A 23,804-nucleotide genomic window follows, 5' to 3' on the forward strand; every position below is an offset into this window, starting at 1 on the left:
CCCCGTCCCTAACAAGAACGGAATGAAAACTCGGGTGATAGTAGTAATATCTTTTGTAGGTGCACTTTCACCCGGAGCTTACGATTCATTTGGGTGCCATGTTTTACAGCGCAGCACTTACAGACTTGAACTCCTCCGTCAGCTCGTAAATAATCATCCCATACTTCTGGTCACGTCTTTCGCGTTTTTTACATAGCGGTATGTCCAGAAATTAAAAGCGAATTCAAATTTAAATTGAAACTACTATATTCTGGCGCCAATGTAATGGGAATATTTCCATAATAATAATAATAATAATAATAATAATAATAATAATAATAATAATAATAATAATAATAATAATAATAAATGAAGTATATTGTGTAAGTTCTGCACAGGCAGAGCCTGCACTTTTCTGAGAAACAACTGAACCTATGTAGATATATTGTTTGTTGTATCCACAGGGTTTATACCCACAGGTACATGCGATATGAATTATATGTCGATGATAATTAAATTTTCTGGGTAACACATGCGAGGATGCATTAATTATTTTGAATGACTATACGTTCTTTGTTATGGGGTATTGTATAGAATATCGGCGATATAGAGCAATTGTTGTGTATGTAGGCAACGATTTTTACAGGGTGCCTACATTCATGGACGTAAGTTTGAAATTACAGCCCACTATGTCCTTACACTCGGAACTACTGCCGCGAATAGGAGGCGGCCCTCCGGTTAACCTCCGGAGCTCCGTAAGTACTTTGCCTCCGTCGGTAGTACCGGAGATCACCGGAGGAGCGCTGTAATCGTATTATCCGACTAAATCAACAGGAGGACCGCCTCCCCTTCACAGCGCTACTATCTACACCTCAACCGTCCATCGTAGGCCTACTTAGCTAGACTGACTGTCGAGAGCTGTACACAGGCTCGAAGCTTCAGTATTTAAAGTTTAGTTAAGGAGGATGTCTTTGTTATCGCATCTTCGCTGATTACCGGGTTCTCAGAACTCGCTTATTACTTGTTGATTGTTGTGAGTGGCAGCGAGGGATGGTTATTATTGGAACAGGTTGGGAAACCCACATTCTTTCAGAAATAACTACCGTACTCCTATGGAGGAAACAAGCTCTGCACTACGACGGCCTAAGTTTGGACTAACACTCTGTAATACAAATAATACTCTGTTGTGTGCTGTAGCTTTATCAATACCGGTGAAATCACTCTTCAGCTACTGAATTAAGAAACAGTCATGCCCTCGCCCCGTGCGGGCTGCGGGGTCCTTTTCGCCGCCACTGCTTGCAGGCTCTAACGTTACATCCGTGTTATAGTACTCGCAATGTTTACCGAGACGCAGTTAGACTCTTGATGTAGATGACGGGAAGTCTCCGACTTCCAACTGTCTCCTGGTTTTTATTCCCCTCCCCAAAGGGAAGGGCCGGGTGCTCGCTCCCTGTATAGAAGGAACGCTGAACAAAATGTTAGCGCGCATGATGTGGACAAACCCACAGAAATGTCATCTTGCATTCTGCGCCAAGCATACTGAAAGGACAAAACGAAATTATCACTAGAGCATCATCATCATCTGTTTACCCTCCAGGTTCGGTTTTTCCCTCGGACTTACCGAGGGATCCCACCTCTACCCCCTCAAGGGAAGTGTCCTGGAGCTTCAGACTCTTGGTCGGGGGATACAACTGGGGAGTATGACCAGTACCTCGCCCAGGCGGCCTCACCTGCTTTGCTGAACAGGGGCCTTGTGGAGGGATGGGAAGATTGGAAGGGATAGGCAAGGAAGAGGGAAGGAAGCGGCCGTGGCCTTAAGTTAGGAGGAGAAGTGGGAAACCACGGAAAACCACTTCCAGGATAGCTGAGGTGGGAATCGAACCCACCTCTACTCAGTTGACCTCCCGAGGTTGAGTGGACCCCGTTCCAGCCCTCGTACCACTTTTCAAATTTTCGTGGCAGAGCCGGGAATCGAACCCGGGCCTCCGGGGGTGGCAGCTAATCACGCTAACCACTACACCACAGAGGCGGACTCACTAGAGCATAACGAACAATAACGATCTTAGGTTGATTTGACCAACTGCTCCGTTACCGTTTATTCTGACACATCTTGTCATATCACCAACTCTGTTGTCCTTAATTGGCATCCTCGCGCGATGACAGATGCGTAATTCGATGAGAAGCAGTCGGTATTTGGCAGACTGTTTGCGGCTGTCCATTCAACCGACTTGACGTAAAACGAGGTCAGGTCATTAGCGAAGTGCAGATGTTCTCTGCGTCCTTCGTCCGGCTGTGTATGTGTAACTGAAATTTTATGTGAAGTAGAGTGAGTTTCAGGTTTCAAGTTAGGAGTAATTCAAGAAAAATTTTAAGAATGAAAGAAAAAGGAGTAGGAAAGAGGTCCACTGGAATGCTTCATTTGGCATCACGTTTACAAGCGAGAAATAAGCTACTCGGCATGTAGAACAAATATCGCCACCGTAGTATCGTTTTTTAATATTTCATCACCGCTGCCATCTTGACTAGTTACATAAATTTAAATCACCAGACATAATAATAACGAACTATAACTTGAATGTAAGGAAGAATAATGAAGTTCCCTTACCCAAGTAAATGATCAGTCAAAATATTAATAATAATTGCTCGATAGCTGCAGTCGCTTAAGTGCGGCCAGTATGCAGTATTCGGGAGATAGTAGGTTTGAACCCCACTGTCGGCAGCCCTGAAAATGGTTTTCTGTGGTTTCCCATTTTCACACCAGGCAAATGCTGGCGCTGTACCTTAATTAAGGCCACGGGCGTTTCCTTCCCACTCCTAGCCCTTCCCTGTCCCATCGTCGCCATAAGACCTATCTGTGTCGGTGCGACGTAAAACAACCTGCAAAAAAAAAAAAAAAAAAAAAAAAAGTTCATAATTAAGTCGGTTTTCAAGCTCAAGGAAGAATTAACAAAATTAACACTCTCTCTCGCCCTCACTCAATTTAATGTTATATATTTCTGTCGTTATTTTGATATACGCATTACTATAGCCGTATTCTTCCGGTGTTTGCCGTCCCTCCAAATTGGGTTGGCGTCAGGAAGGGCATCCGGCCGTAAACAGGGTCAAATCCACATGTTCGACGCGATGATGATGATGAGAGAGGAAAGGGCTAGGAGTGGAGAGGATGCGGCCGTGGCTTTATTTAAGGTACAACCCCTGGTGTGAAAATGGAAAACCACGGAAAACCATCTTCAGGGCTGCCGACAGTGGTATTCGAACCCATTATCTCACGAATAGTAGATTCTGGCTGCACTTAAGGGACTGCAGCTATCGAACTCTCTAAAAGAATCCCTAGGATCGGCTGGGATTTCAACGTTGTCCTTCAGGTGGAAATTCACCGTCTTAACCACTGGACTAATCATAGTGTTGCTATATTTCAGATGCTGGGTGTATGGTACGCTGTGGAAGTGGTGGAACACTTCACCCAGGATGTCCGCACGGGCCACACGGATCTCCCTCAGTGCCCCGTGTTCACCCTGACTGAAGAGAAGAGGAACTCCACACAGTCCCCGCTGATCCGCCTGCTCTGGAAGGAAGGAGATGCCTTCAGTGTGGAGTACTCCCTCATCATGCCTGAGAAATACCACAAGGGATTCTGGCGCAGCACCGGCACTCAGAATGGTAAGTAGAGTTATATCATGACCTTAAGTTCACCGGACAAGAAATTAGTCGCCCTAGTGCGTACGTACAGATGGATCGCTAAGCCTATACAGATGGCGCAGCGAACGAACGCACTGCCTCTACGTTAGCATAAGCAAATACAGTAGAGACAATACTCGACACTCAGCGAGATATCGAGGGACAGCTATTAGAGCTCTTTCTAGCCGGTAGACCTGAGAAGTACTGATTCTGTCATAAGAGCACGTGTATTTGTGTGTGAAGTTTTTGGTGTTCTTTATGCGTTTTCAGTGAGTTGGCATAATTAAACAGTAGCGTGTGTCATTCCTTGATATCTCCTCTCAACATGAGTCAATCAATCAATCAATCATACTGATCTGCATTTAGGGCAGTCGCCCAGGTGGCAGATTCCCTATCTGTTGCACCCTAGCCTTTACCTAAATGATTTCAAAGAAATTGGAAATTTATTGAACATCTCCCTTGGTAAGTTATTCCAATCCCTAACTCCCCTTCCTATAAATGAATATTTGCCCCAGTTTGTCCTCTTGAATTCCAACTTTATCTTCATATTGTGATCTTTCCTACTTTTATAGACGCCATTCAAACCTATTCGTCTACTAATGTCATTCCACGCCATCTCTCCGCTGACAGCTCGGAACATACCACTTAGTCGAGCAGCTCTTCTTCTTTCTCTCAATTCTTCCCAACCTAAGCATTGCAACATTTTTGTAACGCTACTCTTTTGTCGGAAATCACCCAGAACAAATCGAGCTGCTTTTCTTTGGATTTTTTCCAGTTCTTGAATCAGGTAATCCTGGTGAGGGTCCCATACACTGGAACCATACTCTAGTTGGGGTCTTACCAGAGACTTATATGCACTCTCCTTTACATCCTTACTACAACCCCTAAACACCCTCATAACCATGTGCAGAGATCTGTACCCTTTATTTACAATCCCATTTATGTGATTACCCCATTGAAGATCTTTCCTTATATTAACACCTAGATACTTACAATGATCCCCAAAAGGAACTTTCACCCCATCAACGCAGTAATTAAAACTGAGAGGACTTTTCCTATTTGTGAAACTCACAACCTGACTTTTAGCCCCGTTTATCAACATACCATTGCCTGCTGTCCATCTCACAACATTTTCGAGGTCACGTTGCAGTTGCTCACAATTTTGTAACTTATTTATCACTCTATAGAGAATAACATCATCCGCAAAAAGCCTTACCTCCGATTCCACTCCTTTACTCATATCATTTATATATATAAGAAAACATAAAGGTCCGATAACACTGCCCTGAGGAACTCCCCTCTCAACTGTTACAGGGTCAGACAAAGCTTCACCTACTCTAACTCTCTGAGATCTATTTTCTAGAAATATAGCAACCCATTCAGTCACTCTTTTGTCTAGTCCAATTGCACTCATTTTTGCCAGTAGTCTCCCATGATCCACCCTATCAAATGCTTTAGACATGTCAATCGCGATACAGTCCATTTGACCTCCAGAATCCAAGATATCTGCTATATCTTGCTGTAATCCTACAAGTTGAGCTTCAGTGGAATAACCTTTCCTAAAACCGAATTGCCTTCTATCGAACCAGTTATTAATTTCATAAACATGTCTAATATAATCGGAAAGAATGCCTTCCCAAAGCTTACATACAATGCATGTCAAACTTACTGGCCTGTAATTTTCAGCTTTATGTCTATCACCCTTTCCTTTATACACAGGGGCTACTATAGCAACTCTCCATTCATCTAATATAGCTCCTTCGACCAAACAATAATCAAATAAGTACTTCAGATATGGTACTATATCCCAACCCACTGTCTTTAGTATATCCCCAGAAATCTGATCAATTCCAGCCGCTTTTCTAGTTTTCAACTTTTGTATCTTATTGTAAATGTCATTGTTATCATATGTAAATGTTATTACTTCTTTGGCCTTAGTCTCTTCCTCTATCTCGACATTATCCTTGTAACCAACAGTCTTTACATACTGCTGACTGAATACTTCTGCCTTTTGAAGATCCTCACATATACACTCCCCTTGTTCATTAATTATTCCTGGAATGTCCTTCTTGGAACCTGTTTCTGCCTTAAAATACCTATACATACCCTTCCATTTTCCACTAAAATTTGTATGACTGCCAATTATGCTTGCCATCATGTTATCCTTAGCTGCCTTCTTTGCTAGATTCAAATTTCTAGTAAGTTCCTTCAATTTCTCCTTACTTCCAAAGCCATTTCTAACTCTATTTCTTTCCAGTCTGCACCTCCTTCTTAGTCTCTTTATTTCTCTATTATAATAAGGTGGGTCTTTACCATTCCTTACCACCCTTAAAGGTACAAACCTGTTTTCGCATTCCTCAACAATTTCTTTAAACCCATCCCAGAGTCTGTTTACATTTTTATTTACCGTTTTCCACCGATCATAGTTACTTTTTAGAAACTTCCTCATACCTGCTTTGTCAGCCATATGGTACTGCCTAACAGTCCTACTTTTAAGACCTTCCTTTCTATCACATTTATTTTTAACTATCACAAAAACAGCTTCATGATCACTAATACCATCTATTACTTCAGTTTCCCTATAGAGCTCATCTGGTTTTATCAGCACCACATCCAGGATATTTTTCCCTCTGGTTGGATCCATCACTTTCTGAATCAGCTGTCCTTCCCATATTAACTTATTTGCCATTTGTTGGTCATGCTTCCTGTCGTTCGCATTTCCTTCCCAATTGACATCTGGCAAATTCAGATCTCCCGCTACAATCACATTTCTTTCCATGTCGTTTCCCACATAGCTGACTATCCTATCAAATAATTCCGAATCCGCATCAGTGCTACCCTTTCCCGATCTGTACACTCCAAAGGTATGTGCTGTGTTTGGCTGCAGTAACACTGAAGTAGAGAAGAATGCGCGGTCTTTCTTCAGTTTCCCTCGTGACAAGAAAATGTAAGTAATATTGTGTTTGCATATATATTCTTCCAGTGACAAAGATATTTTTATAGTACTTTATAATCTTCCGACCTGCTCGACCCATATTTTAACTGGCTTATAATACGCATATTTTTATTGTATAGTGCAGCAGTTAACCTTCAATACCGATGTGTTGTTGTAGGTGTGATCTGTGGGGTTTGAAATGTCACAGAAGTGATTTGGATAAGGTGTACAAGAAAGAAGGGACGTTACGCTTATATAAGAATTATAAGATCTGTTCAGATAATTTCCAGGCCAGCGACTTTAAAAATCCTGAACAAAATATGGGTGACTTAAGAAATGTACACATTTTGTTAAAGCAATATGATGATGCAAATTTACTTTACCCTAATGTAATAGCAAGTATTGCTTATAGGGAAGTTTTGAATTTTTTTTTAGGCTAATTTTATAGATTTTCTTTCTGTTAGTAGGCTTCATGTTAAGAGGAAAATTGTCCAGCTATTAAATGTTAATTCATTGCATCATGTGTGTAAGGAATGAGCCGATATTTTTATTGACAAGTGTCTGAATGTGATGATAAAATGGTTTTTAAATGAGAAAAGAGACAAATCTAACAGTAAAAGTTCAGGCAGGAATGACAAAGCAAAAAAAGTAATGCATAAATGAAAGATCAAGCCATTTCACAGCAGTCCATTTCACATCTTGTTTATATGTCTAATTTCAGTCTTTGAATAATAACCTTTTAAATAATTCTTCATTCATTTATCCAGAATTGCTTTAGCAACTTCGAAGTTAATATCTCAATAATACTTTCTTTCTAGACGTAATTTATTTATCCATTTTCGTATATGCATTTCCATTGATATTTGAATTTAGTGCTACTTTTCAGGTCAAGTCACTAGGAGCGTCACCGTCGAATTGTCTCCCATTTTAACAAGGCTAAATCCGTAAGTGTCGCCTATTGTCTCTACTGTATTTGGAATAAGGCAGTAGCGATCAGCGACAAGCGGACAGTGTACACCAACAAGGGTAGATGTAAGGATATGACAGACTGGCAAAAGGGGGCAATTGTGTTTGGCCGTGTTGATGTTTCGCAGCGTGTCTACAAGCTGTGGTGTATTATACGTGGCCACGAAACACGACGTCAGATCCCAATTGAGAGGGTCCGGAGACGCGTTTCACGGCTTATGAACCAAAATCTCTTCCAATCCCCGCAGGAATTGCTGCAGTCGGCGAATGAAGGTCCATCCCAACCTGTTAGTGAGAGAACATTGCGACGGGAACTGCATGCAATGAACATTTGGAGCCGGTCACCTTGCAATAGGCCATTGCTCACACAGGCACGTCTTCAATGGGCTAGAAATCATCAAGCACGGACTGGCGGAACGTAATGTGGTCTGACGAATCACGTTTTTGTCTGTATTCCAATGACGCAATGCACCGAAGGCCAAATGAAGCATTTCATCCTGGATGTGTGCAAGGTCAGGTTCAAGGTGGGGGTGGGTCTGTGATGTTTTGGGGGTGTTTTTCGCACCACGGATTGGGCCACTTACTGAGGTCACCACTAACATGAACCAGCATGTGTATTTAAACATTCTGGATGATCAGATGTTGGCCTTTCAGTCAACATCTGCATGATGGGTATGCTAATGATACCGTGATTTTTCAAGATGACAACAGCAAAGTTCATCCGGCTGGACGCATATGTGACTGATTTTATGAACACTCCTCCACTCGATTGGCCTGCAAAATCACCTGACTTGAACCTCATTGAAAATCTGTGGGACATCTTGGAACAGTAAGTAAAACGCCGGCATCAGCATCCCCGCAATTTGGTGGAAATGTGCGATCAAATCCTCAGCGAGTGGCTTAACCTGGATGCGAAGTACCTTGTAGACTCACTTCCTAACCGAATCCAGGCCGTTATCCAGAGTTGGAGTTACAGATTCTTAAATGATGCTTGTGATGATTTCTCCAGGCGTGACTAATTATTTGCCCGGTGAGCTTATCTATAACATGACAAAAAATTTCTCAAGAAATGACACACAAGAGAGACAAAAAATTGTATTTTATTTGTTTGTTTATTCGGTGCTTCAGATACGTAATCTATAGTATGTAGGGTTGCCGCAGAAGGTAGGTGTATTCATATGGAAAGGAAACTCATTTTATGTCTGAATATTAAGGAAGTTTCATCACAACAAAATATGAACATGAACATTTTACATTTTCTGTTTGACCTTAAAATTGCTATACCACTGTATACTAATCAAACACACGGAGAGGCAGCGAAAATATACCGCACGTCGGAGGAACAGATTACCCGCTATCCACTGCTAGACTCGCCGGTATGCTGTCACAGCGTGGATGGGTATTCACTTTCGTTGCAGTAGGCCTAAATTATTCGGTGAGAATGATGCTGAAAACTAAAAAATGTCGATTCTTATTTTTCATCGAATTTGTTGTGAAACTGGTGTTCATCATAATCGATGCAAACGTTGCATCGGCATAAACATTTCTGTAACACTTGTTGTATCTCCACCTCTGAATTTTCTCATTTCACTCGTCTAGATTTCTTTCTCCAGGGCTTCCAAGGGTACGTGGATTGTTCTTGTACACTTTTTGTTTTAAAGTTTACCACAAATAAAAATCACGAACACTTAAACTTGGAGGAATGAGGGGGCCAAATTTCACTCAAATTTCGCTCACATTACACCTGTTCTAACGCCTCAACTAGAAATATCCGTTGCCCGATACTATGTATCACCATGCTGATAGTTAACAACAAGTGAATGAGAACGCTAAGAACGTGTGCTACTCCACGCGTAAACTAAACATTTATTCCGTACGCTTACCGCTAACCATGCTCGCTCCGCTGCCAGAGCGCGCACCATATCCCCACCATTCGACAACAAAGCACCGGCTAAAGTCGCCGTAACTTTTCTTTACGTCTCGCCGTAATGCACAACCCAGAATAATGAGTCTCCAGAAATTCTGTTTAGTCTGTGATGTCGTAAGAAACAATCAGACAAACAAACAAACAAACAAACAAACGAACAAACACTGAGCTTGCATCCGGGAGAGAGTCGGTTCGAATTCCATTGTCGGCAACCCTGAAGATGTTTTTCCGTGGTTTTCCCATTTTCACACCAGGCAAATGGTGGGTCTGTACCTTAATTAAAGCCACGTCCGCTTCCTTCCAACTCCTAGCCTTTTCCTATCAACGCAGACCTATCGTTCCCATGTTTGTACCCTCTAACACTCCTTTCATTAATGAAACAAAGTTTTTCTTCACTCTGCATACATCAAACTGAACAGTAAGAAGCAATACAGAAATAAACTAAAACTTTTGACAAGAGACATTTCTTAAAAATGAAAGCACCAATTTCCCGCCTTTTAAACAATATATCACTCTTTCCTTCATAAATCTTTTACTGTTCCTCGGATAGAGATAATTTTTTCAGGGCTTCCTCCCATAGTATTGTACTATAACCTGTACTTCATTCAGGTCAATAGGATTTATATTCGATTTTATATAATATATTTACTTACAAAAATATTTTCAGGTGCTCAGAATATAAACTGGATAAAAATATCTAAATCACAGTGTGTGTTAGTGATTGAGGTTCGTTTTGTAAATGGAGTTTTGATACACATTTTAAAAAAGGAAACGTACGAAAATTCTTATAAACTTGGAATTTATAAGGGAAACAGTGATATATTGTTAAAAAGGCGGGAAATTCTGAACATTTTATTTTAAAATGTTATAATTAGAATTTTGACATTATTGAAGTTGCTTCTGGTTGCCAGGAAGCATGCTAATACTGGGATCTGTGCGCCAATTGTCAACAACATTTGTAGCAGATATAACAATCGACTGAATATTGGCCGTTTTTTCCTCTGTTAAGCTGGGTCTCCCCCTTTAAGACACCATAGTTTGTTGTGGGAGCCACTTTGCAGTCAGTGAGATGTGTTTGTGCCCGGGTTGTGTCGGCCGAGGCGCGAGATGTATCTGCCTGTGGAGAAGTGCGCTCATCACTAGTCGATCAAAATATTATGTGTACTCGAGTTTTGAGGTTCTTTATGAAACAAGCTATAGGCGTGCAGAAAATACAATTAACACCATAATTTTCCTCGTTTCATTTCACATTAGGTCATGCCGCTTTGGAATATAACATTTTAATATTTTTTATCGCAGGTGGAACGCAATAAAGTGCCCATATATAAACGTGTTTCAGCGATGCATGTTTTAAGACATTAGCTTTGTTCGTGCAGCAAATCTGAGATCGTTTGTGATTTGTATAAGAGCGCATGCGCGGATTAGGAACAGTTGGAAACGGTTTCCTATTCTTTCTTGCGCGAACGGTCACGTAATAATAAATATTGCAGTTAGATGTTAGCACCATTCCCAATTAATTTCTATTGGATTTGATTGATTGATTGATTGATTGATTGATACTGAACGTGTGTGTTTGAGTCATCAGTCCATAGACTGGTTTGATGCAGCCCTCCATGCCACCCTATCCTGTGCTAACCTTTTCATTTCTACGTAACTATTGCATCATACATCTGCTCTAATCTGTTTGTCATATTCATACCTTGGTCTATCCCTACCGTTCTTACCACCTACACTTCCTTCAAAAACCAACTGAACAAGTCCTGGGTGTCTTAAGATGTGTCCTATCATTCTATCTCTTCTTCTCGTCAAATTTAGCCAAATCGATCTCCTCTCACCAATTCGATTCAGTATCTCTTCATTCGTGATTCGATCTATCCATCTCACCTTCAGCATTCTTCTGTAACACCACATTTCAAAAGCTTCTATTCTCTTTCTTTCTGAGCTAGTTATCGTCCATGTTTCACTTCCATACAATGCCACGCTCCACACGAAAGTCTTCAAAAACATCTTTCTAATTCCGATATCAATGTTTGAAGTGAGCAAATTTCTTTTCTTAAGAAAGCTCTTCCTTGCTTGTGCTAGTCTGCATTTTATGTCCTCCTTACTTCTGCCATCGTTAGTTACTTTACTACCCAAGTAACAATATTCATCTACTTCCTTTAAGACTTCGTTTCCTAATCTAATATTTCCTACATCACCTGCCTTCGTTCGACTGCACTCCATTACTTTTGTTTTGGACTTATTTATTTTCATCTTGTACTCCTTACCCAAGACTTCATCCATACCATTCAGCAACTTCTCGAGATCTTCTGCAGTCTCAGATAAAATAACAATATCATCGGCAAATCTCAAGGTTTTGATTTCCTCTCCTTGGACTGTGATTCCCTTTCCAAATTTCTCTTTGATTTCCTTTACTGCCTGTTCTATGTAAACATTGAAAAGGAGAGGGGACAAACTGCAGCCTTGACTCACTCCTTTCTGGATTGCTGCTTCTTTTTCAAAGCCCTCGATTCTTATCACTGCAGACTGATTTTTATACAGGTTGTATATAATTCTGCGAATAAAACAACTTATTTGGAAGTCTATACTCGTATTTTGTCATTTCCACGGATTTTTTACAGGACAGAATTACCACATCAATCAGGGACAATAATACGATGCAAGAATGAATGAATATTATTTATTTATACTATAATTACTAGAGGAGCCCGCGCTGCTCCTCAGCATTCGTTATAAACAGGTCAGATGACTCGTCTTGATATTCCTGCCGTAGTCATATTGTACTGCCTGCCCTTTGTGATATGCCGCAGTTCGTAGTCAGATTTCATCCATTCCGACGTAATCATGCCGTCTGTTTGGTAAAAATTTATCCATCGCTTTTTTATCCTGCAGTTCTTGATGTAAAGCTTGGTATGCTATCGTATAAGGCAATAGTATTTTTAATCATAGTTCTTCTACATAGAACGGTAGTTTTGTGAGCTCAAAGGTTAGTCTCCAAGGAGCGTTTATTGCCAGGCAGAGAACTTTTTTAAGATGCATGGCCTTCGCTCTTTCTAGTGTAGATAGGTGTTCCCAGATAATGTCTAAGGCGTATGTCATGATGGCGTCTGTTTGTACGTAGACTTTTTTTTTCTCTTAGCAGCATGTAAGTTATTATGAACACTATGCCATCTGTTGAATATATTTGGAAGCTGGAAAAGGTTAGAGAATCAGAGTATCTAGCAGGGAATGGTATTCTTGATCAGATGAAGTGTATACTCTCTGGCTTGACAGCTAGTAATCAAACATGGCTGCGTGCAATGACATTACTAAAGATGAAAGTCATATAATTATCAGAATATTAATAAAAGTGTTAGTCGCTTAGCAACCTGGTTAGTGTAAGCCTTCGATTGTAGTTATCGAAGTGGTCATTTAATGATAGTTCAAAGTTGGCTTAACTTAGAGACCTATCAATGCCTCATGATTCACAGGCAGATAACTCCGGAGAGAATAAAATAAAAATGAAACAAATCGGCCCAGTAGAACGGATGGGCGGATTTGCCAAAGCTGTTTTTAGCAAACTCTTTTAATATATAGATGTTTATACTTCGGCCTTGCTCTATTCAGATTAATATCATCAACTAAGTCTAGATTGTCGTCATCAGTAGAAGATGCACTGGAGTTACTCGTAAAACTAATGTCTGGCATCTGAAAATATCTAAGTTTTATATCGTCAACAATCTGTGATATTCGTGATTAGTTTCCATCCTATCAGTAAGCATAGGCTAACAGATCATTAAAATGCATCTAGTTTATCTACAATACGTAGACTTACTTACTTACATAGTTCACCTGTGTCCTATCGTTATATTGTTTTTAATTAAGGATTATGTACTAGATGTAAATTCCCGTTCATGTATGTTCATTAAGCCAAATGCGCAATTGCTACATTGAATTAAGAATTTATTTAAGACTACCGCCGTCATAGAATGTTATTTTCAATAAAAACACGGAACAAATTTATTTATAAGGATCTGTGCTTTGTGAACCACATGTGCCGGGGGTGATGCGTATGCCTCATTTAGAAATCCGAAAACAATCCCCAAATCTATTGACTGTTCTCAAACTGTACGAAACTGGGATCCACATCTGCAAGAACAGCAGACTAGCAGTCAGAATACCAAATTCTCGCTGCACGAACAAATCTATTGTTTCTCTAAATAACGCGCGAGGGAAGAATTTTGTTCTGGAAGCGAGCAAGCAGGAGCCCAGGCAGGTTATCGGGGATACCCCGAGATTAACCTAATGAGGCTCATCCTCTTCTGGTATGACCGCAATTCTCATGTGACTGCTGGGCAATTTCTGTGGGTGGGAAGAAGTATATCTCAGTGACCGCAGATGTCGGCAACCTTGAGGTCGTCTTTGAAACACTTGAAATGTGCCTCTAGCCCGGTGCTTAAATTGTTCTATACCAGGTCAAATACAGTAGAGACAATACGCGACACTTACGGATTTAGCCTTGTTAAAATGGGAGACAATTCGACGGTGGCGCTCCTAGTGACTTGACCTGAAAAAATCGCGCTCAATGGAAATGTATATACGGAAATGGATAAATAAATTACGTCTAGAAAGAAAGTGTTATTGAGATATTAACCTCGAAGTTGCTAAAGCAATTCTGGATAAATGAATGAAGAATTTTTAAAAAGGTTATTATTATTTAAAGACTGAAATTAGACATATAAATAAGATGTGAAATGGACTGCTGTGAAATGGCTTGATCTTTCATTTATGCATTACTTTCTTAGCTTTAGCATTCCTGCCTGAACTCTTACGGTTGGATTTATCTTTTTAATCATTTAAAAACACTGTATCATCACATTAAGACACGTGTCAATAAAATATCGGCACAATCCTTAGACACATGATACAATGAATTAACATTTAATAGCTGGACAATTTTCCTCTTAACATGAAGCCTACTGACAGAAAGAAAATCTATAAAATCCCGGCTTTAATCTGATAAGAGGGATAAAAGAAAGAAAAGTATGAAAATGTTGTCGATAGTGATGCTTTGAGGAATATTTACGTACAATTAGAGTAAAAATGTAACATACCCTTGGCTGTATAGTCGAGGATTTTTAAAGTCGCTGGCCTGGAAATGATCTGAACAGATCTTATAATTCTTATATAAGCATAACGTCCCTTCTTTCTTGTACACCTTATCCAAATCACTTCTGTGACATTTTAAAACCCACAGATCACACCTACAACAACACATCGGTATTGAAGGTTAACTGCTGCACTATACAATAAAATATGCGTACTACATTTTAGGCCAGTTAAACCATGGGTCGAGCAGGTCACAAGATTATGAAGTACTATAAAAATCTCCGTCACTGGAAGAATATATATGCAAACACAATATTACTTACATTTTCTTGTCACGAGGGAAGCTGAAAAACGACCGCACATTCTTCTCTACTTCACTGTTACTGCAGCCAAATACAGCAGTTTCCTTTCCCCTCATTTTGAGAGGAGATATCAAGGAATGACACACGCTACTATTTATTTATGTCAACTCACTGAAAACGCATAAATAACACCAACAACTTCACACACAAATACACGTGCTCTTATGACAGAATCAGTAGTTTTCAGGTCTACTCGCTAGAGAGAGCTCCAATAGCTGTCCCTCGATATCTCGCTCAGTGTCGCGTATTGTCTCTACTGTATTTGACCCGGTGTATGCATAAGGTTTTTCCGCTTTCACTAAGAGATGGCGCCAGCGAACAGTCCGCATACGTCAGTTTGTTCGTCTGACATTAACCTACCAACACACACAAGTTGAGTCCGCCAAACACTAGCGTCTGTGTTGTATTGTTCAGTGATCTTGTCGCCGTTTGTGCCTGAAAAAAAAACCACATTTGCGGTACGCATTGCTTTTCTTATTTAATCAAAAGAAAAAAGGCTGTGGAAAGTCATCGTCTGCTGGTAGAAACATATGATGAACACGCTCCGTCGATTAGAACATGTGAGACATGGTTTCGACCGTTTAAACGTGGTGATTTCAATGTGAAAGAGAGTGCGCGCTCTGGTAGACCACAACAGTGCGAAGCCCGGCGAAACCGTTAATGCACAACGCTATCGCCAACAAATGATTAAATCACGCATTGATCGAAAGACGACCGGAATAGGCCAGAAGACATGGCAACGTTTTTTTTGTTACACGACAATGCGCCGTCTCACACAGCAAAACCAATGAAAGACACCTTGAAATCGCTTGGATCGCACCCGCCGTATTCTCCCGACCTGGCACCACCTATCATCTAAATTTGGAGGAAGTTGGAAAATGGCTCGACGAATGGTTTGCCGCAAAAGACAAGCAGTTTTTCTGGCATAGTATTCATAACTTACCTGAAAGATGGGCGAAGTGTGTAGAAGCCGATGGCCAATATTTGGGATAAACAAAAATGAATTTCCCTTGAAAATTACGTGTTTTCTTGATCACAAAAACCGGGAAAAACTTATGCATACACCTGGTAACTGAATCTCGAAGATTATTATATCTCTTATGCTCTACTAATATTCTCGTTTTCTCCTTTCAGGATCCTTGGCGGAGAATTCAAGATACCGACAGTTCTCTGGGACTGTCCACATCATGCGTGCTACAGGAGACCACGCCGTGCTAACATTCTGTTCAGAAACAGAGCTGCAAGTGTTTAGCGTTCTCCTATCCAGGGAGCCAACGATGAGACAGTCCGAAGTGAGGAGCATAAACAATATGTTGGAACGTCGGGGACTCCCCGTCACCTACACCAAGAGTACCTGTCGCGCCCATAACGGCGTCTCGGCGAACATTGCGACTGAGTTGAACATGGCCGGCGCCGTGTTTATTATACTGCTACTGACGACGGTAGTTCTTCATTAGTACTGGCATTTCAGAAGGCCACGAATGATGTATCCGTAATGTTCGTTAGGCCCCATTCACAATGAAAATTATACGTAAACAATATCAAAACTAAGTGCTATGTGATATAATGGATCAGGTTTCGTAAACGTTAACATAAAAGCTTGCAAGATCCGAGCTTCGACGTGTGAAACTAGCCAATCAGAACGGATCGCTGTTCAGATATTCGTAGCTGCACAATGACTTCCATGTAGAGATGGGCACTATCGACTGAAAACCACTATCGACTAGTCAGGCGATAGTCCCTTCAAACTATCGACTGAACAGTCGAATGATTTCAGTCGAATGAAAGTTTTCATATAACGCAAGTAGTCAGTCCATGAAAAACATTCGAATGTTTCCAGTCGAAACTCTCCATATCAGAAGTGGAGAGTCGTACTTTTACGAATTCGACTAATTTTAACGCAGTTTACCAATAATTAGAAATCACTTGTATAGACACCCATTAGAACAAAATTAATGTTATATTGAGTGACGTACAAACTTATTCAGAGGGACCCACGTTCGCAGCCGAGGAGTCCACTCCGCTCCTCATTAGGAATAAGAAGCTGCACCACCTGGATATCCCAGGTTCGTATTCCATTCACTGACAGCGGATATCTATCCTTAATGTAGTTTTCCATGGGGTTTTCTACATTCATTCCTGGCAAATGTCACAATGGTACTGTACCTTGGGTGCATACCCCAATCCCGGACTTATATAATCACACTATCGAGGAATTCACAGTTGCGCAGGTTAAAATCCGATATACGCACTCGTTCGCACACGGGGCTAATAATGCCTTAATGCGAACCAACATCATACGAATGGCCTTTCTTGGTGCTAAATGGACAGTGAAACGTAGAGAGACGACAATGAGGTTCTATTCCCGAACAATGCTAACAATAATAAAATGTAAAACTTGTTGCTGTAGTATACAATCAAGATATACCGGTATATGAGATTAGCCAAACCCACTACTACGCTACTACTACCGGTATATTTTCTAAATTATTATTATTATTATTATTATTATTATTATTATGCCTTATTTATGAATAACGCCATTAATATAAACAAATATGCAACGAAATAAAAGAGCTCATAAACGACAAGAGAAAATCGCCATATTAAGTAGGTACATATAAAGTTAACATATATATTACATATCCGAAGTGACCATAAACCGATAGTTCCATTCGCTTCCGCGTCGCTGTGACGGGAATGCGACTGAATTCAGTCGACTTGTTTTGTGCTGACTGGACAGTGAAACGTGGAGAGATCCGTGCCGGGGAATGCGACTTAATTCAGTCGACTTGTTTTTTAAAGTAGTCGACTGTTACGATAGTTTAAACTATCGACTAGTTCGATAGTTATCAGTCGATAGTGCCCATCTCTACTTCCATGGATGGAAGAACTAATTGCAAATTGTCAGATTTATCCTTGCTAATATGACAAGAAAAACAGATCATACAAAAATGCAATGTTAAAAGCTAACGTATGGCCATCAATTTCACGTGAATTACAGTGTGAAGGAAAGTAAAAAGAAAAAAAAATAGGTTTATGTTAACGTACGTACATAAACCTATTTCCCTATTTGGCCACAAGAAGCCATTTTAAATCAGTTGCCAGCACTAAAGTATAGACGTTCACTTCTTTTCCTGTCTCATTGCGTCGTTCATTGTGAATGCCTACATCTAAATCCTTCAATACGTTTAAGGCGACACTCTGGAGATAAAAACTGATCTGTTTGTCATTCTGGTGAAATTTTTTAATGACTGAAATTGAAAGGATTGAGTTTCTTTTCTCTTGTCACGAAGTTATTCCGCTGAATTCAAACAATTTATCTCAGTAATAATGCTTTTTTGCCAATTGTAATTTTACATTTAAATCCGATTTTTCTCCCATAATATTCTGCCAAATGTAACAAAATTTGTATGGTATATGTATCACAGCTATCTTAAGAAACCTGCGTATGGAATTTTTTATTGCAGAATTTTTTCAAGAAGTAGGGATTTTTAAGTCCAAAATTTTAGAACGTAAAATTTACAGAAATTTTAGTACGATATATCTCCTTATATAAATTATGTACAGAAAAATTGATACGTAGTGCTTTAAAAAAAATATTATCTACCTTGTTACGGAGTTGTCCGTGGTAGGTAGAGGTGAAAGAAGGTGCTGGGATGAACAGGTCTCAAGCTACGAAATTAAAGTTAATTTAAAATTTAACAAGGTTATATTTTCTTTTCAAAATCAAGAAATAACAAGAATGGCAGGTACAGAGTAGCAAAGCAACTATTCGAGCATGTACAATTACAGAGTTACAGGATTTGGTCTCCGAGAGCCAGACACACAATTCTTGAGCAATGAGCCCAACTTTCCTTCTATACAAGGTTCAACAAAGGGGCAGAAAACCCCAATCATGCCTAGGAGCACTTGCTCCCCTTTACACAGTAAAGCCTCCTCGAGGCACGCAAAAACAAATGTTTATTTTGGAACGAGCAACCCGCTCTCAAAGTTCTAGCCTATCAAAGGCCACACCAAATTCCACCTTCAAGCTGTCCTCCAAGGACATAGACACAGGGGTACAAATACCCAACCTACTGAGGCCTATTAAGTGAAGAAACAGAAATATTACATGGCCTCGACAACACCAACTTGAGGGGAGGCACAACTGCTCCTAATATATTTTACTAAAACCTATTTGGCACTAGGCCGCTAATGCAAGGGCTAATCCCATACTAAAGAGGTGACTTATATAAGAAAATGATTTACATTACATTAGAAGGGAAGAAACGGTTGTGAAAATAAGTTCACTTCAAAGCAATATGAGTGGGAGCTCGTGAGGGTTAAGCACTCTCTATCCCAATTTGTAGTTTAAAAAGATAGAATAGATACCAAGTGTTTTTACATTTTAGGGGAAAGTTACATGGTAAAACGCTACGGACCTGCCCCGAGAGTTAAACTGCTGAGCTAGCAAGAAAAGAAGTTATTAAACGGCCATTACCTGGTGGTTGAACTGCTGCCCGAAGAAAGAGGCGCTACCCGCCCCCTGGTACATAATTTACACACTGATAGCTGTTACTGAAGTGGCGCGGAGACCCGAAAATCAGCAGTTTATATACTCTCGCGGAAAGTTCGAGGCGTTTCAAGAATGAGAACACCCTCCCACAAGAATTTTATTGGCTAACCAAGAAAACCCCTACACAAGATGAAGAAGAAACACATTATTGGTGGAAAATTAATTACAGAAAATTATGATTGGCCAGTTTCAAAACTGACAGAAAGAAAGGGTTAATATTGCCAACTTAAACAATAACTGAAAGAAATTTAACAAAGAACAAACTTATGAATTCAAAATTTCTCCAAGAAAACAGTTCTTTCACTTCGTACTAGGGTACACCATTGTAGTTCTTCAGTAGTGTCCTCTAGAAGAGAAAGTTCACACTTCTTACTACAAAACAAAAATACATCGAAAATGACACTGTTCAGAACACTTCAAAATTTACAAGTAGTGACATCTTCTGAAAAACTTGAGAATTAGCGTTAAAGTTCAGGCTTCCTCCAGTAGGAGAGTTTCAACTGGCGCAAATTTTAAATTAGCGGCGCGGAGATGTACCGCCCGGTACATACCTAATTACGAATTTACATTAACATGTTAATTACGTACATTTCATGAAATAAATGGAATTAAAAATTTAAAAAAATATTTTGGAAATACTATTAATTGTATATGAAAGAAATGTTCGTGATATCTCTACTTTTATGTGAAAATTTCGTGAAAATCCACGCATTAGGTAAAAATATATTTTTATCTCCGGAGTGTCGCCTGAAGTTTTATGTTATTGTGTTACGTTTGTGAATGGGGCCTTGCGAGTAGAAGAGAACGTTCGATTTATAAATGGAGATAGCGGTTATTTATCAAGTTAAGAAGATTCCAGTTTGTAATAATTTACAACAAACTATTTTTCTACGACGCAATCTCAGCCATATCGCTTTAATTAAAAGGAAAACAGTTTGGTATAACTTACCCTATTTTTAAGAATGTATAGCGGTGAAAAATATTTTAAAGAGAAAATGAACATTCTGGTACAAGTATTATGGGAGAATGAGACACCACGAGAATGTAATCCAAGTGGGATGTCACATTATTACGCTTGTTCAAAATATAACCGAATCTTCGAAAACCGCACAGATGCGAAGTCCTAGCGGTTCCTGGTACTTCTACTTCAGACTGAGGAAAACGTTTACGGAGGCACACAGTGTTGTGGAAAAAGTTCGCTGAAACGGAAGAGAACGCGCAAGGTCAGGTCGAATATGAATGTGTTATTGTCGGTTTCTTGACATCAACAGTGTTGTCAACAGCGAATTCCTACGTGAGGGTCAAACGGTGAATCATTAGTACGTGTACTGTCTGTCTTCACCAGCTGCTGCTTCAACCGCACACAACAAATCATCTGTGATGACAGACCGTCGGCCGCTCTGCCGGACGTCATGCACATGTTGACGACCTTCATTGAACATCCGAAACCACTTCCTCACTATTCCATCCATCATTGCACTTTCACCATTCACCTCACGCACTTGGCGATGAATTTCAGCTGATTTAAAGTTTCTTGCATTCAAGGAACGAATCACGGACCGAATATTACAGTTGGCGGGTAAATCTAGTGCCTTGAGCATTTTAAACACTCACTTAGAGTCAAACTATGCAAATGTTTCCAACGTTGCATGTGGGGTGTCAACAGATGAAGGAAGCCATTCTGCATGCTTAAATCGCAACCATAGCGCTGCGCCAGAAATATACGGAAACAGTACTTACTACAGCAATGCCATTCGTGTTGTCTAGAAGTTGAGGGAAACTGTCAGGAGAAAAAGATGAGACTAGTTGAGAAATAACTCTTGAAGTCTCGACCATAACAACCCTCCAGTTCATGCATAGCTGTTGATTCGTGTGAAGTGTGGAAGACCACCTAGACAACTGTGCTTCACCATCTCCCCTACTCACCTGGCATAGCCCCCACTTACTTATATTACCTAATTTGAAATTCGCCCTGTAAAAGCGACGATTTCAGACAGCTGAAAAGAACAAACTGAAATCGCTGACGGAACTATGTGTGGTCCCCCAAATTGCTTACCAGGACGATGTTGGGAGCGAGAAGGGGAGTATTTGGAAGGCAAAACACCCTTCGTTAGAAGCCAGGACAGCACGTGAGGATTACGCAACGTGCTCATGGCGTTGAATACATATTTCTGACAAAAACAAAGTAGATCGAATTCGATGTAACAACATTTGTTCTTCTTTTCGAATTTGACTTAACTTACTATGGACTACGGGAATCAACTGGTTTGCTGGTTAGTCTTTTCTTCTCCTCCAAGAATGTCTTCATTGTTTCTCTGAGATTCTTCCTCCTTTCTTCCGACCAGATGATTTTAGATTTTTGACTTTGTTTTTCCTCAAACCTCTGCAGATTGTCAATTTTAGTTCGAAACATACTTTTATCCCAGATGTCTTTGGGATCAATCCCAACATCCTCGATGTCCATTCTTGTTTCCTCAATCCCATTTTGTGGTCGCTTTCATCTTCATGTAACGATCTTTGTCAGTTTATTTTCACGCATTCTTGTGAGGTACCGATAAAACTGCAGTTTTTTCTTGCGCAATGTGTCTGTAATCTTCGGTGTCTGCATAAATCTTCATTTTTTCTCTTCCTCTACGTACCATGATTTCCGTTTCCTGTTCCGACGATCTTCCTTAAGATTTCTACAGATCTTTCATGTTGCCTTTCCTGTTAACTATCAGACATTCTGAACTGTAGAGTCCTTCCGGCTTAATATACGATATATATTCGTTTACGGCCATTTGAGACCACGTTAAGCAACAATCACACATTACTGGAAGCCTTCTTTGCAGCCCAAAATCTTTGCTCTTTCTCATTGGACCAATCAGTCTTTAACTTTCTTGGCATCATTCTCCCCTTCCTCGTAACGTATACTTGTGGCTTAATAACCATGGTGTAAAGTCTTTTTTTTTTGAACTCCTGCGAAGAGAAATTCTCACTAGGGGCCTGCCTCTGGTAAAATCGCATATCGTTGCATTGGCTCTACGTGTGCCGAGCCAAGCCCCCTGACACATACTCGCACATACATCAACATCATTCATTAATTCGACCGTTGTTTGTATGTGACGCCACCAGAGGTCAGGTCACGTTAAGTGGTTAATTGCGTTTCGCATGGACGGCGTGGGCCGGAAACATGTAAATACGGCAAGTGGTCCTTCTCATTGAGGAAAACCTCTCTACATTTACTGCTCTTTAAGTGCTCCTATCTTGATTCATGCGTTATTCGTACGTACACGAAGAAGCGACCAGATATCACGAGCAATAAAAATGAATAGCATATTATTAATCACGCAGAGTAAATCTCTTGCTTGATTGACAATAGTGCTATTGCCCATAATGAATGGCGGTTGTTCAAGGAGGAAAAATAAAAATAAAAACGTGTGGCGGTAGCCTGTCACTATTGTAATGGATTTTTGAGGGTTTCGAAGACTTACTTATTAGTAGGGCCCGGACGTTTATGACATAGAAATATGCAAGCATTCTTCTTCTCAATTCTCAATCCTAAGATTGGTTGGCAGCAATTCGTCTTCTCCACTCTTCTCTGTAATCAGCTAATCTCTTCATTTCCACATATGAGCCTGTTCCTACGTCATCTCTGATCTGTCTTGAATATTGAAGTCTAGGTCTTCCTCTTTCTCTTTTACCTTGAATCATTCCTTCCATGACATTAACTATGAAACCATTGTGCCTATAGAGATGGCCAATTAATTGGTCTCTTCTCTTTCTTATTGCTGCTAAAAAGGATCTTTTTTCACCTATTCGTCTAAGAACTTCTTCATTGGTGAGTTTTGCTGTCCATGAGATCTTTTCCATCCTCCTCCAGCACCACATCTCAAATGCTTCCAGACGTTTCTTATCACCTGCACTAATAGTCCACGTTTCTGAGCCATACAAGGCCACACTCCATACAAAGCACTTAATAAATCTCTTCTTGGTCTCCACATGTAAATTCCTTGATGTTAGTAGTATCCTTTTCTTGTAAAAAGCAATCTTTGCTTGGGAAATTCTGCTCTTTATGTCGACTGAACTTTTGCCATCTGGAGTGATTTTACTCCCAAGTTGGTAAAGACATTTAGTTGCCTTAGTGGTATATCACTAATTCTAATGTTGACTGCAATATGTTGGCGTAATTTCGGTCTTTTTTGTATTAATTTTCATGTTATATTTATCTCTCAATATCTTATTCATTCTTATTAATGCACTTTGTAGTTTCTCTTCGTTCTCCTCTATGACAGCTGTTATCAGCAAATCTTATTATTTTGATTTCTACTC

General features: G+C 40.1%; 1 protein-coding gene across 1 annotated transcript in view; it reads left to right on the top strand.

Moving 5' to 3' along the window:
- Positions 1 to 17,657, top strand: part of LOC136885258 (uncharacterized) — a 61,580-nt gene extending 43,923 nt beyond the window's left edge. The window contains exons 3-4 of the mRNA XM_067157736.2: positions 3,399 to 3,639; positions 16,070 to 17,657. Coding sequence (XP_067013837.2) covers positions 3,399 to 3,639; positions 16,070 to 16,392 — 564 coding nt within the window. The 3' untranslated portion in view covers positions 16,393 to 17,657. The remainder of the gene's footprint in view (positions 1 to 3,398; positions 3,640 to 16,069) is intronic.
- The last annotated feature ends 6,147 nt before the right edge of the window (positions 17,658 to 23,804 follow it).

The sequence above is a fragment of the Anabrus simplex genome, chromosome 14, assembly GCF_040414725.1.
Source record: "Anabrus simplex isolate iqAnaSimp1 chromosome 14, ASM4041472v1, whole genome shotgun sequence".
Lineage (NCBI taxonomy): Eukaryota > Metazoa > Arthropoda > Insecta > Orthoptera > Tettigoniidae > Anabrus > Anabrus simplex.